This window comes from Adiantum capillus-veneris, chromosome 9 (assembly GCF_014529385.1).
Source record: "Adiantum capillus-veneris isolate H3 chromosome 9, ASM1452938v2, whole genome shotgun sequence".
NCBI classification, from domain to species: Eukaryota; Viridiplantae; Streptophyta; class Polypodiopsida; order Polypodiales; family Pteridaceae; genus Adiantum; species Adiantum capillus-veneris.
This window is the reverse complement of record NC_140939.1, coordinates 7612191-7626613: the sequence shown is the minus strand read 5'-3', so window position 1 is coordinate 7626613 and position 14423 is coordinate 7612191. Positions and strand designations below refer to the sequence as shown.

Here is a 14423-nt window from a genome sequence, read left to right as displayed (position 1 = left end):
ATCATATACGAATTTATTCCAAGTCTCAGACCATGATCAATTGGCAACCTATTTAGTAATCGCATCTAGATCCATTCCAGACCTCACGAATGTCCGATTAACTAATCATTATTGCAATCATGTCTATAGAGATTTATGAGACTGAAATGCTACAATCATTTCGTCTTTCACTTCCTGCACTCAAACAAGTCAAGTACAAATCAATCATTTTCATTTTCGGGAATTCCAGTTATAAAGTCATACAGCAGAATACTACTCAACCCTTTAGTATCCCTGAAACCCAAAGGGGACATCAGTGACTCTATTCAAGATCGAGGTAATCCGTTGACAAAGGAGCGGAGTGACTCCCCTCTTGTGCAAACCCGCTGCACCAGATTCACCCTCGCTGAAGTCGGGGTTCTATCGGAGTAGACTATGCTAAAACGAATGCTTCAAGGTAAAGTTCCAAAATCTGAGAAGTATCAGCTAGGTCCTCCTCTATCCACTTCACATCTGATAAAGGATAGTTCTTGAACTTAACCAAGAACCGCCTAATTACTTTACCTTTTATCTTTTTGTCCTTGTGTGCCAATATCTGTTTTGGAACGAGTATCTCCTCGCTTTCCTCCACTTCGGGTTGCTCATCTGTCTCCCCATCATCGGAACATCGCCTTTAAAAGGCTTCAATAGACTCACATGAAATGCATTGTGAATCTTCCAAGTATCGGGCAGCTTCAGTCTAAAGGAGACATCATTTATCTTTTCTTTTATCTAGAAAGGGCCGTAATACCTCATGCAAAAGCCGCTTCTTTCCCTTTTTCTTTCTTAGGTGTGCCTTCTCAAAACGTAAGAGCACCCAATCGTCTTCCTTTAATTTCAAATCGCGATGGTGTCGATCTGCTGCCTTCTTGTGTCGTTCCTGAGATTTCGCTAAAGCCTCCTAGACCTTGGCAAATGCAGTGTTCAAGTTCCTCGTGTAGTGGTCGGCTTCAAAAAATTTATTTTTCGTGCTAAGGAAGGGTGGAACCTTCAGAGCACCTTCAATGATCTCAAATAGCGCCTTCCCTGTCGAAGAGTGGATTGTGTTATTGTAGGCAAATTCCACCAAGGGCAAAATTTTTTCCCATTGAGTCTTCTAATAAAAAATGTAAGACTTCAATAAGTACGACTGAATTTGCAATCTCAGATTGCCCATCTGTCTGCAAGTGATGTGCCAATGTTCTCTCAAATAGCTCTCCAAAACAAACTCGTGAATCGGGGATCTCTATCAAAGACTATTGTCTTAGGCATGCCATGTAATCTGAAAATCTGTGCAATGAACAGTCTCGCTAAATGATCCGGCTTGACTGTTTTCTTCACTAGAATGAAGTGAGCTTGCTTACTAGATCTGTCGATGACAGTCCAAATGCCATCATGCCCACTCTGTCTTCGGGAGATAAAAAATGAAATCCATTTCATTACTTTTCGAGGGGCGGGTGGGAATGGGTAAAGGCTGTAACAACCCCTGTGCTTTATGCCTGTCAAACTTGACCTTTTGGCATACTAAGCAACTGCGTACAAAGTCGTCCACATCTTTCTTCAGTCTCGGCCGAAAGAAGTAACGCTCCACACCTTTCAAGGTGGTGTCGATGCCACGATGACCCGTAAAAGATGGACAATGGCACTCAGTCAGAACCCTTTTCCCTCAACGACTGTGTGACGCACAACATCGTTTTCTTCATCAAGTAGCCATCCCATATGGAATATCCCGATACTACCTCCCCATTCTGTATTCGAGTGAATACATCAAAAAAATTCGGATCTGTGGTGTACTGATCAACCATGTCTTCGAAGCTTCTATGATGAATCACGGAAATAGCCAACACTAGCGGCTTCCGAGACAAAGCATCTGCCACCAAGTTCTTTTGTCCCTGTACATGGACAATCTGGAAGAGAAACTGTGAGAAGATGTTAGCCCATCGCATCTGCTTTTCCGAAAGCTGCTTCTGTAACAAGAAGTAGCGTAAATTCTGATGATTAGTGAAGACCGTGAAGTCGGCTCCAAGTAGGTAATGTCGCCACTGAGTAAGAGCATGGATCACTGCCAAAAGCTCTTTCTCATAGATCTGTGCTGCCAATTCTGGCCTTGAAAACAATCGGCTTTCATAGGCAATCACATGGCCTCCGCTTTTCAAATCAATCCTGTTGAAACAAGAGGATCCCTGAAGTCGTTCAAGAATATCATCGATCCTTGGAATCGGAAATCTGTTCTTGATGGTGATTTTATTGAGCTCTAAAATCAATGCACATTCTCCAAGATCCGTCCTTCTTTAAGACCAACAACAACAACAACAGAGAGCAGTAGGGTGAGTACTCGACTGGATAAGACCCTTTTCAAGGTCTCTCACTTGGTTCATGATCTCTTCATTCTGGGCTTGGCTAATACAGTAAGGTGGCCGGTTCGAAGGTGTGCTTTCAGGAATCAGATCAACGGTGTGATCCTCAAGTCGAGATGGGGGCAACTCGCCTGGAAGGCCCTCGGAGAAGCAATCGGCATGAGTGTGGAGAAAATCTTGGTGTTCTCTATCAAGTTCAGACATGTTCGTTCTGTGTTCATCATTTAACTCTTTCAAGTAGATCGAGTAAACAAAGAGACCAGATTTCATTAATTTGGAAATGGCCGAAGCCGATACAATAGGGATAGACTCGCCCTTCAATTTTACATCGAGTACAATTTTTCGGCTCTTTTCATTCGTCAAGGTTGCTTTCTTTGCCCGATAATCGACGACGGCGTTGTTCTTATGGTACCAAGGGACTCCTAAGAGAACGTCACAACCTTCCAAGGGTATTATGTAAAAGTCCTCGTGTCCCAAATACCCCTGACAATGCAACCGAAGTTTGCCAATGACAGGTGTAATGGCTATGTCCCGTCCGAGTGCCGCTAAAACTACCTCTGCTAATGGTCCCATCCTATCGGGTGTAATCTCGAGCCGTGCCGCCAATTCCGGTGAAATGAAGTTGGCCTCGGCTCCTCCATTGAAGAAAATCAGGGCTTCTTGATCTTTCACTTTGCCCCAAGCACAAAGTTCTGTACTTTCATCAATGAGGCTTGGGTACCCATGCAATTTGGTACCAGTCCTTTCATCTTGCCTTTTCTGCCACGTTCCTCTGCTGCTCTTGAACTCTCTGGCCTGTCTTCAGTCTGTTCTTGCTGTGCCTTTTTGGGGCACTTTGCGGAGATGTGCCCATGTTCCCCGCAACCAAAACACTTCCCCTCTCTGATATAATTGGCCCTCTCTCGAAGAGTGAGCCAAGTCGTGTATCCATATCCTTCTTTTCTTGGGAACTCTTTCTTTCTACTTTCATTGTTAGAGGTCTATCGGGTTCTCTGAGTCAAGATCTCATCAGTAGGGTAAGTCAAATTTCCCGAATGTACCGAGAAACCCCGTTTCGCATGACCCATTAAATCTTGAATAGAATTTGACTTTTGTTCGAGGCAGTAGTCTCGGATCTCTGTGGGGAGTTTGCAACAAAACTGCTCAATCTGTTCCTTAAAAGAGACCTTCTTAAATGAAGAGGTAGTGTTTGTACAAGTGCTGGATTCGTGTCGTCTAGTGCGTCGGTACTTAGGGTCAATGTCTACTGAACTAGTTTATGGCTTGTGTCTGATTGTGCAGGTGCAATCAAGGGCGATTACAATTCTTTCAAGAGAGGGGTATGTCACAAACTAATGACGTGGCATGACCACCCGTAGACAAATGCTGAGGTGGACAGACAGTACCGCAGCTGACGTGGCAAACAGTACGGACGTCCGAAAATTGCGTTGACAGGCTGCTGAAGTGGCAGAACTGTACAGAATTCTGCAAAAAGCGCTAATGTTTTTTGGGCCAGATTTTGGGACCAATAGCTTTTGGAACTCTTTGCTTTTGAGTTTAACTACTTTTGGGGCTCTGCTTTTGGCATCCCTTGTAAGAATAAAAGGAGCCCAAAGAGCCGAGGACCCGCGAGAGTTATAATTTTGATCAAGCACTAATATCAAAATAAATACCAAAAGGGGCGCCAGTCTTTGGGGCCAATATCTCTGGGCACAGAACTACGCCGAGTCGTGTCGACCAAAATTGAACTGTGATTTAAAGTTTTGAAGTATTTTAAGTGATTCTCTCGTGTGTCGTGTTGGATTCCCGACTTGGGGTGCCCAAGCCTGTGACATCCGCCAATACGAGGAACACAAGTCGGCACCTCAAGAGGTTCAGGGAAATGGTAGCGCTTTTTTTTATGAGAGTTATAGGGACTCGCAGATCAAGACACAGAGGTCAGATATATGTGAATTAGCTTGCAGATTTCCTAGGCTAGACTAATATACATGGCTTTACACTATTTTTCACCATCAGCATCCTCGTTGAAGGAGGGGACTACAAAGGATGGGGATATGGGGCCATTACCATAAGCATGCATGTATGACCCATATGCATGCATGCGTAAGGAGATTGTACACTATTCCACCCTAGGCAATGTCTTGCTCATGGGAAACGTCAATGACCATAAACAGAGCCACATGGAGATGTCACACATAGTGGAGGAGGAGGATGAGGGGGTTGCCCACATATCTAAGGACTCAAACCAGACAAAGGATACTATGGAGACCACTTCCTCAAGCTAGCAGCATGCCACCATCTCGTTACATATGATGGAATGGCACAGTGGCCAGGATTAGGACCACCACCAACATGCTTCCGACATGGGGGCCATCCCACAAAAGGAGCACAATGGTAGTTTATGTTATGTTATGGGGTCATTGGAGGCCATCGGCCCGCCCATTCAAAATTGTCTGTCACAATTTGCACTTTTATTTTCTGGATTGTTTGGAAAGCTAGATGAACACATGTTTTGCGAGCCACTCCTTCCTCAATGTCTGGACTCTGATACCTTCGTTGTGATATGGTCAAAGTTAATGTACACTTTGCACAGCCGGTGGATACATCAGCCGGCTCTTCTAGGGCAGCGAGGGAGCGAAGGGGAGAGTCGGAGGGCTCGCACTTCAACCTTCTTCAATATGGATCATGGCCGGATCACTTGGCACCACGCACGTTCCCAATGGTTCAATTTATGGTTTTTCCTTACAGCCTTGTACTTTCTTTTGGAGACACGCTCACATGAGCATCTCTAAAGGTCTACATGTGCTTAGTATACAACTCATTTTTCCTCACAGAGAGAGAGAGAGAGAGAGAGAGAGAGGGGGGGGGGGGGGGGGGGGGGGGGGGGGGGGGGGGGGGCTATCTTGAGGTCCTAACGGTTATGCTTCAAAAACATAAAGAAAAACAATGTCTACCCTATCTCTTCAATATGAAGCAAAACACGGCTATCTCGATTAATCCCCATGCTCTTCATGTATTTCCCCTTGAACTTCATCACTTCGGCCATTCCAGCAAAGCTCCCCGTGGAGACCCACTTGGCTTCACATTTGTTAGTTTTCCTGTCAAAAGAAAAAGAATTTTAGTAAAAGTAGTTTGAACAGTAAAATAAAATATTAAGACGATACTTTTATGATAAAAATTTTGAAGACTGTTTCAAATCCCACACAGGTTGTTCATGTATTGATAATTGAGGTAACAAACTAGCTAGAAGTATAGAAACTAGCTATATTTTATTGCAAATATATGCCTTGAGAGAGAAACAGCATGTGCTCATAGTGATCATATATCCAGCAAGCATCTTTCAAAGTTTTTGTTTTTGGGATTTCACAAGACGCTGTGTCTTGGCTTGGCTTAGGATGGAGATAGAGAGACGTGATCTGGGATGTCTTAAGGTGGCCTGAGTAGGTTTAAGTTAAAGAAGTTAAAGAAGTCAAAGAAATCACAGGATAAAAAAGAGCTCATGCAGACCAAGCTCTGCCACATGAGCAATAGGAAAAAGAAATGAGAAAAGTGAAGGAAAAAAAGTCAGTAGCAAACTTCAAAAGATAAAGGAGCAGATTAAAAGCGATGAGCTCAAGTACTCAAGGGAAAGGTGAAGGTGGAGGTTGCAGCAAAACAGCACAAAGAATTCAAAATTGAGTAAAGGCGGTCAGGGAGGAGACAAAAGGAACGGTAGATAAAAACCACATTCAAGGGCCTCTTATTCGGTTAAGGGAGTTGGAAAGACTGTGATTACTGCTGCAAATGGCAGATCTTTCACACTTGTTGATGCATTGTATGTACCTGTGACCCTGTCTCTCCCACTGAACCCTTGGCGATAGCAGATCAGCCCACAGCGTCTTCGTCGTCGCCGCCGTCGTCATTGTCGTCATCGTCCAAGCACCAGCAGTACCAAGTACGCAGCGTTTTCCAGCTCTTCTCATCAGAGTTTTCAGTCCTTCAGCATCAGCGTCTTCAGCATGGAGCATCTCAGAATTCAGCCAGCAGTCCAGCATTTTCAGCACGAAGATTTCAGCCCCTTCATCGCCAGTTAGTTGCAGATCACAGCTGTCAGCCCCTAGCATTTTCAGCATTCAGCCATAGCCTCGTCGTCGTCGTCGTCGTCGTCGCGTCGTCGTCTTCACAGTACCACGCACCAGCAGTACCAAGCACCAAGTACCCCGCAATATCCAGCACTTAGCCTCTCAAGTACCAACTATCCACAGCTCGCTGCTGCTGGTTAGCTATCCGCTTGCGCAGCTTGTGCCATCGCTTCACCCCCCCACCCCCCCTCGCGCCCAGCGGCCCAGCGCGGTACTGCTCCAGCCGCCCGCCTACGGCACTTCGCTCCTTGGTGCCCGCCCCGCCTGCCAAGGCAACTGCAATACCTTCAATATGCGTTCTACTACCTTGGGTGACTGGTGGTTGGCTTCGCCAGACTATGGAGTACTCGGACCTCTCGAACCAGTGCTTTATTTGTCGACAGATGGGCCATCTAGCAACAGACCCATCCCCAGCCTCCTAAGGCTGGCCAGACACAGCATACAGACAATCAGGGAGCTCAGGCAGGAGCCTCCTCTGAGTCTGGTGCCCAGGTAGAGGAGTGGTGGCAGCAAGTTCGTGGTCGTCGCCGCCAGGCACCTCCACGTCAGTTCGTCCCATTGGTGGTCCCCCTACACCGGGCTAGCAGTAGTGGGAACCGTTTTGGGAACCGTTTTGACCCCTTACAGCAGGACGAGCCCACAGTTCCACCCTCCACCTCAGCCTCACCACCGATAGCCCCTACCCCCCCCCCGTGCCACCATCCGCCCAGCCCCCTCCGCCTCCATCTCCTCCACCTCCCCCCATCCCACCCGTTGCTCCTCCCTCCCCTTCCATTCCACCAGGTAGCCCCCCCCGCCTCCTCATCCTCTCCTGCTCCTACTCCACACCTGGCTCAGGGGCAGGACTTTCATCGTCTACTAGGAGGTCTCTTGGCAGTGCTTTTTCACAAGCCGCCTCGCGAGAGAGGAGCAGCGAAGAGACCCCCCTTATGGTGGAGACATCACCCTTTGCCGCAATCCTTCGAGGATTGACGAGCTTCGACAGAGGGATTATTGTGCCAGGCAGGGCTCAATGGATCACTATGCACGTTCAAGGTTGCCTTGTGGGCTTCGTGAACATATATGCGTCCAATGTGGCGAGTGCATGAGCAGAGTTTTGGTCACAGATTGTTGAGTCTCTGCCGCAGGCAGAGCAGTGGTGCATAGGGGGTGACTTCAACATGTTGGAGGACCCTTCTGACAGGATTGGTGGTAGCCACGCTACTGTGCATGGAGTTGAGCTGGCAGCTTGGGAGAGGTTTTGTATGACTCTGAGGGTTTCGGATGTGTGGCAGCGCTCTAGCTTTGTGAGGCCCCCAGACAGCCTAGCCTTCTCTCGTTCGGACCGCAGAGTGGGAGGAGTGAATCTATCGCAGATAGATCGCTTCTACACTAGTGACCTTTTCTATGACTTGGGTGGGACAGTTGGCATTCTGGCAGGGACTTCCTTCTCGGACCATGCACCAGTGATCCTCACAGTGGCAGATAGGCAGAGGAGGGGGAGCACGATGCTTCGCATCCCTGAGAGGGTCTTGCTGGACTCTGCACTCAGAGAGCGAGTGGAGGCTCTTTGGACAGAGAGCTTGGACATGCAGGATTCTCCTGCTCACAGAGTGTCCTCAAGAATAGCTCAACTTAGTTGTTTCTTTCTCCAGGAGTCCTTGGCTCGCCTGGCTGCAGCGAGAGGAGAAGCAGCGTCTAAGACGGGGCATTGCTTCCTTGCAGAGGATGCAGGAGCAGCATCCAGATAGTCCTTGGTTGGAGGAGCAGTTACAGCAGGCTCGCCACGAGCTTATTAGCACAGAGCAGCGGCGCCATGAGTTTGCTTTCCATCGACAGGCATCTCAGTGGACGCGGGTGGGTGACAGAGTGACTGGTGCTTTCTTCGAGACAGTGGGACCTTGGCATACGCATGCCAAGGTCAGTCAGTTGAGGAGGCCCGACAAGTCAGTTGCTTTTGAGCCAAAGGACATGCGTGCAGTTGCTACTGACTTCTACCGTGAGTTACTGTCTGCAGAGCCTCAGACAGAATGTTAGGATGCATGCAGGGAGCAGGTGTGGGCACAAATGCCTTGCCTTGTGATTGAGGAGATGCGTCAGAGACTTGAGCTGCCACTTCAGCTTGAGGAGTTGCACACGGCTCTCAGTGCACTCCCCGTGGTAGCTGTCCAAGTGAGGATGGCTTGACTCCCAGTTTTTTCTTGGAGTACTGGGACTTGCTTGGCCCAGATCTTTGTAGTGCTTTCCAGTATATCTTGCACACAGGAGAGATGCCTGACAGCATGAGTGAGGGTCTAATCTACCTCATTCCCAAGGAGCGTGGCTCCTTGGATGAGATTCGACAGTGGCGCCCCATCACCATCCTCAACTCAGCCTACAAAATTCTTGCCAAGGCTCTGAGTTTGAGGATCCAGCCACTTCTAGAGAGCCTTATACATGGGACTCAGACTGGTTTTGTCAACGAGCGTAGTATCCAAACGAGTCTTTGTTCTCTCAATCCCAATCATTCATTTTCTATGGTCATTATCTACTCAAATCCATAAGAGCTATCTTTACTTTTTGGGAGGCTTCTGCCCTGGCGAGGCTCCGTGGTGAGGATCTGGTGATTCTTCTTCTCGATTTTGAGAAGGCCTACGACAGAGTTGACTGGGACTTTCTGGAGGGCACTCTACGCAGGATGGGCTTCTCAGATGCTTGGATCAGAGGGGTGTCAGCTTTGTACAGATGGGCACACAGTCAGGTACTTTTGTCAGGAGGTAGAGGTGATCGTTTCATGCTCACACATTCGGTCAGACAGGGCTGCCCTCTTGCCCCCTTCCTCTTTCTGTTCTATGCTGAGGCGATGAGCAGGTTTTTGGTGTCGCAGCCGGTTGGTTTGTGGGGCTTAGCACTTCCTATTCGGGGAGATGAGCTACTGGACGCTGAGTTTGCGACGACTTAACCTTGTACTTGGATAGCCAGGAGGCCAACCTTCACAGGTGTGAGCAGGCTCTTGAGACCTTCTGTTGTGCATCTGGCGCATTGATCAACTAGGGAAAAACGGTGGCTTTCTCGGTTGGTAGTGCTCCTGTGCCTGATTGGATGCCAGGTGAGGGTTTCAGGTGGATTCCCCCAGGGACTGTAGTTCGGTACTTGGGCTGTCAGGTTGGTCTGGACTTGTCTCCCACTGGAGGACCGCTTCGCTGTGAGTTTGCTTCGATCTTGGGAGCATTTGCCCACTTGGTTGGTCCCATGGCAACGGGTCCAGCACGCTCTTTAGGTGACTGGTTAGAGTTTTCTGGCTTGTCAGAGGAGCTGCAGGGTTTCCAGCTACAGGGCATGAGAGGGGTGCAGAGCATGTGCCAGGACATCTCAGAGGCAGTTCCAGCTGAGTGACTCATACCTCTCAAGCCAGTAGCACCCATATGGATGGGAGCCTTCACGTGGCTGGAGGTCCTCATCTCAATTCGGGCTTGCTCAGAGACTTTTCCCTCCCTGTTTTTCGAGTTACTGGTTGAGGGACACTTACAGCGAGTTGCAATAGAGGCCCCGCAACAAGCGGCAGAGTGTTGTTTTCAGAGGATCCGAGTGATGGGCATCTGTGGGAGGACTTGTGTCATCGATCCTGACCCAGCAGCTCTTGAGACTGGACATTGGAGATTGTGGACTTGGGAGTGCTGTCCACTGGCACGAGTACAGTGGGATCCTGGAGAGTGGCTTTGGAGGGACCCTTTCTCGTCTACAGCACCAAGGTGTCCCTTTCTTTCAGTACACTGTTCGATTGCGTCACATACTGGCTCGCCCTGCTGCAGCACCTCATTGGCAGGAGGAGGGTCTCACAGCTGAGTCCTTGGCAGCTTTTTGGGAGAGGTTGTGGGACTCCAAACAGCCGAGGCGAGTCACCTTGTTTCAGTGGCTGGTCGCACACAGAGCTACAGCAATTGGGAGCTGGCTTGTGCATAGTGGTCTCTCGGCCGCATGTGCAGCTTGTGACCATCTTGTGGAGAGTCAGCGTCACTGTCTTTGGGACTGTCCTTTGGCACAACAGGTGTGGCTTCGTGTTCTTCGGTTGATGCCTGCTCTTTCCACGGCCCTCAAGTAACTCCCGAGAAGAGGTTGGATCTTCTTGAGAAGCCCACGGTGTATGAGGTCGCAGAAGCGGCCAAGAGGGGCCGTTTTGTTGCCGTTGACCCTCCGCCACGGCGACACCGCGAGAGCAAAGGGAAGCTGTCACGAGGACGTGGCAACTGCTAACCTCAGGTGTTGCTTTCTTCCCAATGATTTTTGTTTTATTTCTGAAACCCTCTTTTTGAAGTTGTAAATTGTAACAAACTTCTTCCCAATGATTTTTGTTTTATTTCTAAAACCCTCTTTTTGAAGTTGCAAATTGTAACAAACTGCTATGTGTCGACCTATTGAAGAACGGAGCTCTACCGGCTGAGGGGCCTAAACCCTAAGAAGAACAAGTAACAGAAGAATTGTCACAAAGTGATGACGTGGTTGCCCGAGAGCAAAAACCCTAACCCTAATTTCTGTCAGAAACCCTAACTGCTGAAACCCTAATTCTGGAAACCCTAACCCTAAAACCTGCAAACCCTAATTCTAGAAACCCTAAGAAGAACAAGTAACAGAAGAATAAGTCCTACCAACTTATGGGGACCCTGTCCGATGGGGCCCCAAGTGACATAAAGGCATTAAAAATAAAGCAGAACACGCTCAAAAGACTTTGCACATCAAAATATGATGATGTGGCACTTGTACGGACGTGCAGGAATTCGCGGCAGATTTTTAAGGAAATCCCGAAATTTTAGGAAAGTGATTTTTTGGGGTCAGCTTTTCATATTTGATGCTTTTAGGCTTTGGGCCTTTAAATATGAGCCTTGGGGGCCCTCTCTAACACTTTTTAGCGCGCAGATTACAGAGCAGGTGCTCCCCGGCTGTTGTACTTTGTGAATCAACAGTAATATAAAGAAATACCGAAAGGGGCGCCAAGGTTTGGGGCCAATACTCTCTGGGGTGGAATTCCGCCACTCCGTGTCGCGTGTCGCCTCTCTCTCTCTCTCAGTTCAATTGTTATTGAAGTGCTCAAAGTCTGTTCAGTCTGTTCTTTTCTATTGGCACGTGGTGCCCGCCTTGTGACAGTGGCATCAGAGCATCAGGCGTGTGCTTTTCTGAAAGCATACCAGTCCTACAAAAGAGGAGATAGACTTCGCCCTCCAACCCGGCAGAGCATCAGGCGTGTGCTTTTTTGAGAGCATACCGGTCCTACAAAAGAGCAGACAAAGCTATCAGAATTTTTACTTTACTTCAGGTATTTTCGGGCTCGAACCCGGACTTATTAGCCACTCCCACCCTTACTTCATCGCGCATCGGGCGCGCTCCCGTCTTCACCGCTCATGTCTTACAGGGCATAAGCCAATTAAGATCCCTTGCAAGAGAAGAATCCAGATTTGTTTCAAGTCACTGTTTTTCTCAGAAGCAATGCCATGCAGATGTTGATGTCTACAGCTACCAAGCAGCATACTCCAAGTACTTGGCAAGCTTTCAAGAGAATTTTTGCCCGAAGTTATATGGTTTCTGACATCTTCCTTCGAAGTGCAACTTCTGGCAGAGTGGGGTATCCTGCAATGCTTGCCATGGAAACCCTAGCAAATTATAACTTGAAGTTTCTCGACATCTCCCAGTAGATGTCTCTTCAAGAGCTGATAATCTTGGTGGTTCGGTGTGATTGCTATCTTGGGACTACCATCGCTGCCAAAGAAACACTCTTTGTTCAAGAGCTGATGGACCATGCTGTGCTCGGCTACGACCTTATGGAAGAAACCTAACCCTAATTTTTGGTGCAGGTTTCAAGATGGAAAGTCAATCGACTTTTCGAGCTCGACTGATGTCGAGATTGCTTTTTTAGTTTGAGTTCTGTTTGATCTTGTTTGGTGATCCTGTTTGGAATTTGTACCTGTTTTGAACCTGTTTTGGTGCCGATTTGAATTGTTTGACTCTGGTTTGACTCTGGTTTCAATGATTGGTGATTTTACTCCCGGCTGGAGAAGTGAGAAATACTGTTTTGGTATTGTTTGAACCTCCGAACGACGCAGGCCGATGCCTAGGGAGCGTATGTTGTATGCTTGTAAAATAATTGTTGTTGTGACTCCCGGCTCGGACCTGGATGGTTATGCGGGAGGAGTATTAAGAAGTTTGAGCAGTGGTTACTCTCAGCACCTCCAAGCGACGCAGACTGCGGTCTGGGGAGCGTTTGGTTGTACAGACCTTTGAGCTCATGGCCCGGACCTTTTTAGGTTATTTACGGGGGGAGTGACGAGGTAGTCGTTGAGTAGCTTCATACCGCAGACCGTTTGTCTCGGGGGAGTGCTCAGCGGCGCTGTTTGTTGTGTCTTGTAACATGCATACGTGAGCATTTGTGTTGCATTGTGATGTGTCAATTACTGAATATTCCTAATTGGATGAGATTGCTTGGATATGTAATTTTAGTGCATCAAGACACCCGTGGAAGATCAGTACGGTCTGGGTGTGATGGCTAATTTTACTACGCCGGAATATGAGCAGTTCCGATCTGGACGAACGGAGAAGCTAACTCCTTGATCAAAAGAGCAGAAAGGAGAAGCTAACTCCTTGATCAAAACAGCCGAAAGGAGAAGCTAACTCCTTGATCAAAACAGCCGAAGGGAGAAGCTAACTCCTTGATCAAAAGCAGAGTTACCGGGGAACGGACTTTTAGGGCCTTGGAACGTCGGAACGGCGTTCCGGCCGGCTGGAGTTTTCTGGAACGCATCTAAACGGAACGGCATTCCGGCCGGCGGCTGTCACCGGAACGGGACCACCAAAACGGGCTGGAACGGGCCGGAACGGGCCGGAATGGCCGGAACGGCCCCAACGGCAGTTTTTTAAATTTAAAAAAATGACTGTTGGGCAGCCAACGGCCATTTTCAGCAGTGAAAAAAGTATATAATGCCCCCCTCCTCCCCCATTCTTCACACACTCATCAAGCCTCAAGGCCCATTCTCCCTTGCTTGAGCCTTGCTCTCAACTCTCAAGCCAAGCTCATTCTCCCTAGCTTGCTCTCAACTCTCAAGCCATAGTGAGGCGCTGCGGCATGCCTCAAGGCTCAAGCTCTCAACCTCTCTCTCTCTCTTGGGCTAACTTCTAAGTTCTAACCCTCAAGGCTCAAGGCTCAAGCTCTCTTTCAAGCTCTCACGGAATCAAGCGGCAAGCCTTGGCCGCTGGCGGCCCTTGAGGCTTGTTACTATGTTAGCCATAATTAATTCCAAAGTGTTATCTCTGACTACTACTCTTGCAATTATTTGAGAGCATTGTGTATGTACTATGGGCATTGTGTTTGCTCATTGTTGTTCATCTGGCTATGTACTCTGGGCGCCTCACATCCCAATCAAGTCATAATAAGGTTAAATGGTCTTCGAATCGTGTTTTTTGTGGGTATTAGAGTCAAAGGACTCTAATACTACTTGTATTCAAACACATAACGCTAAAAAAAATAATATTTGGGTGTTTTTTTAGCCTGCAGTTCCGCGCCGTTCCCGTTCCGGGCCCATTCCCGTTTCCCCGTTCCGCAGGGAGGCCCGTCGCCGTTCCCGTTCCGCGTTCCGCAGGGAGGCCCGTCGCCGTTCCCGTTCCCCGTTCCGCAGGGAGGCCCGTCGCCGTTCCCGTTCCGCGTTCCAGGTAACTCTGATCAAAAGAGCAAACTGATTGTCCCTCGGAATGTCCCTCGGAAATTTTTCAACTAACTTGAGTTGTTTTGCAGATATGCTATAATCGAGGACGATTACTCTCTTTCAAGAAGGGGAGATGTAACAAACTGCTGACGTGTCGACCTACTGAAGAACGGAGCTCTACCGGCCGAGGGGACTAAACCCTAAGAAGAACAAGTAACAGAAGAAGTGTCACAAAGTGATGACGTGGTTGCCCGAGAGCAGAAACCCTAACTGTTGAAACCCTAATTCTGAAAACCCTAACCCTAAAACCTGCAAACCCTAAT

At 48.2% G+C, this 14423-nt stretch overlaps 1 protein-coding gene across 1 annotated transcript in view; it reads right to left on the bottom strand.

Annotated features, from left to right (window-relative positions):
• LOC147450094 (uncharacterized) overlaps nucleotides 1-14423 on the bottom strand; it is a 65534-nt gene that overhangs the window by 30814 nt on the left and 20297 nt on the right. The window contains exon 2 of the mRNA XM_086519423.1: nucleotides 5288-5431. Within this exon, the coding sequence (XP_086375549.1) occupies nucleotides 5288-5431 (144 nt within the window). The remainder of the gene's footprint in view (nucleotides 1-5287; nucleotides 5432-14423) is intronic.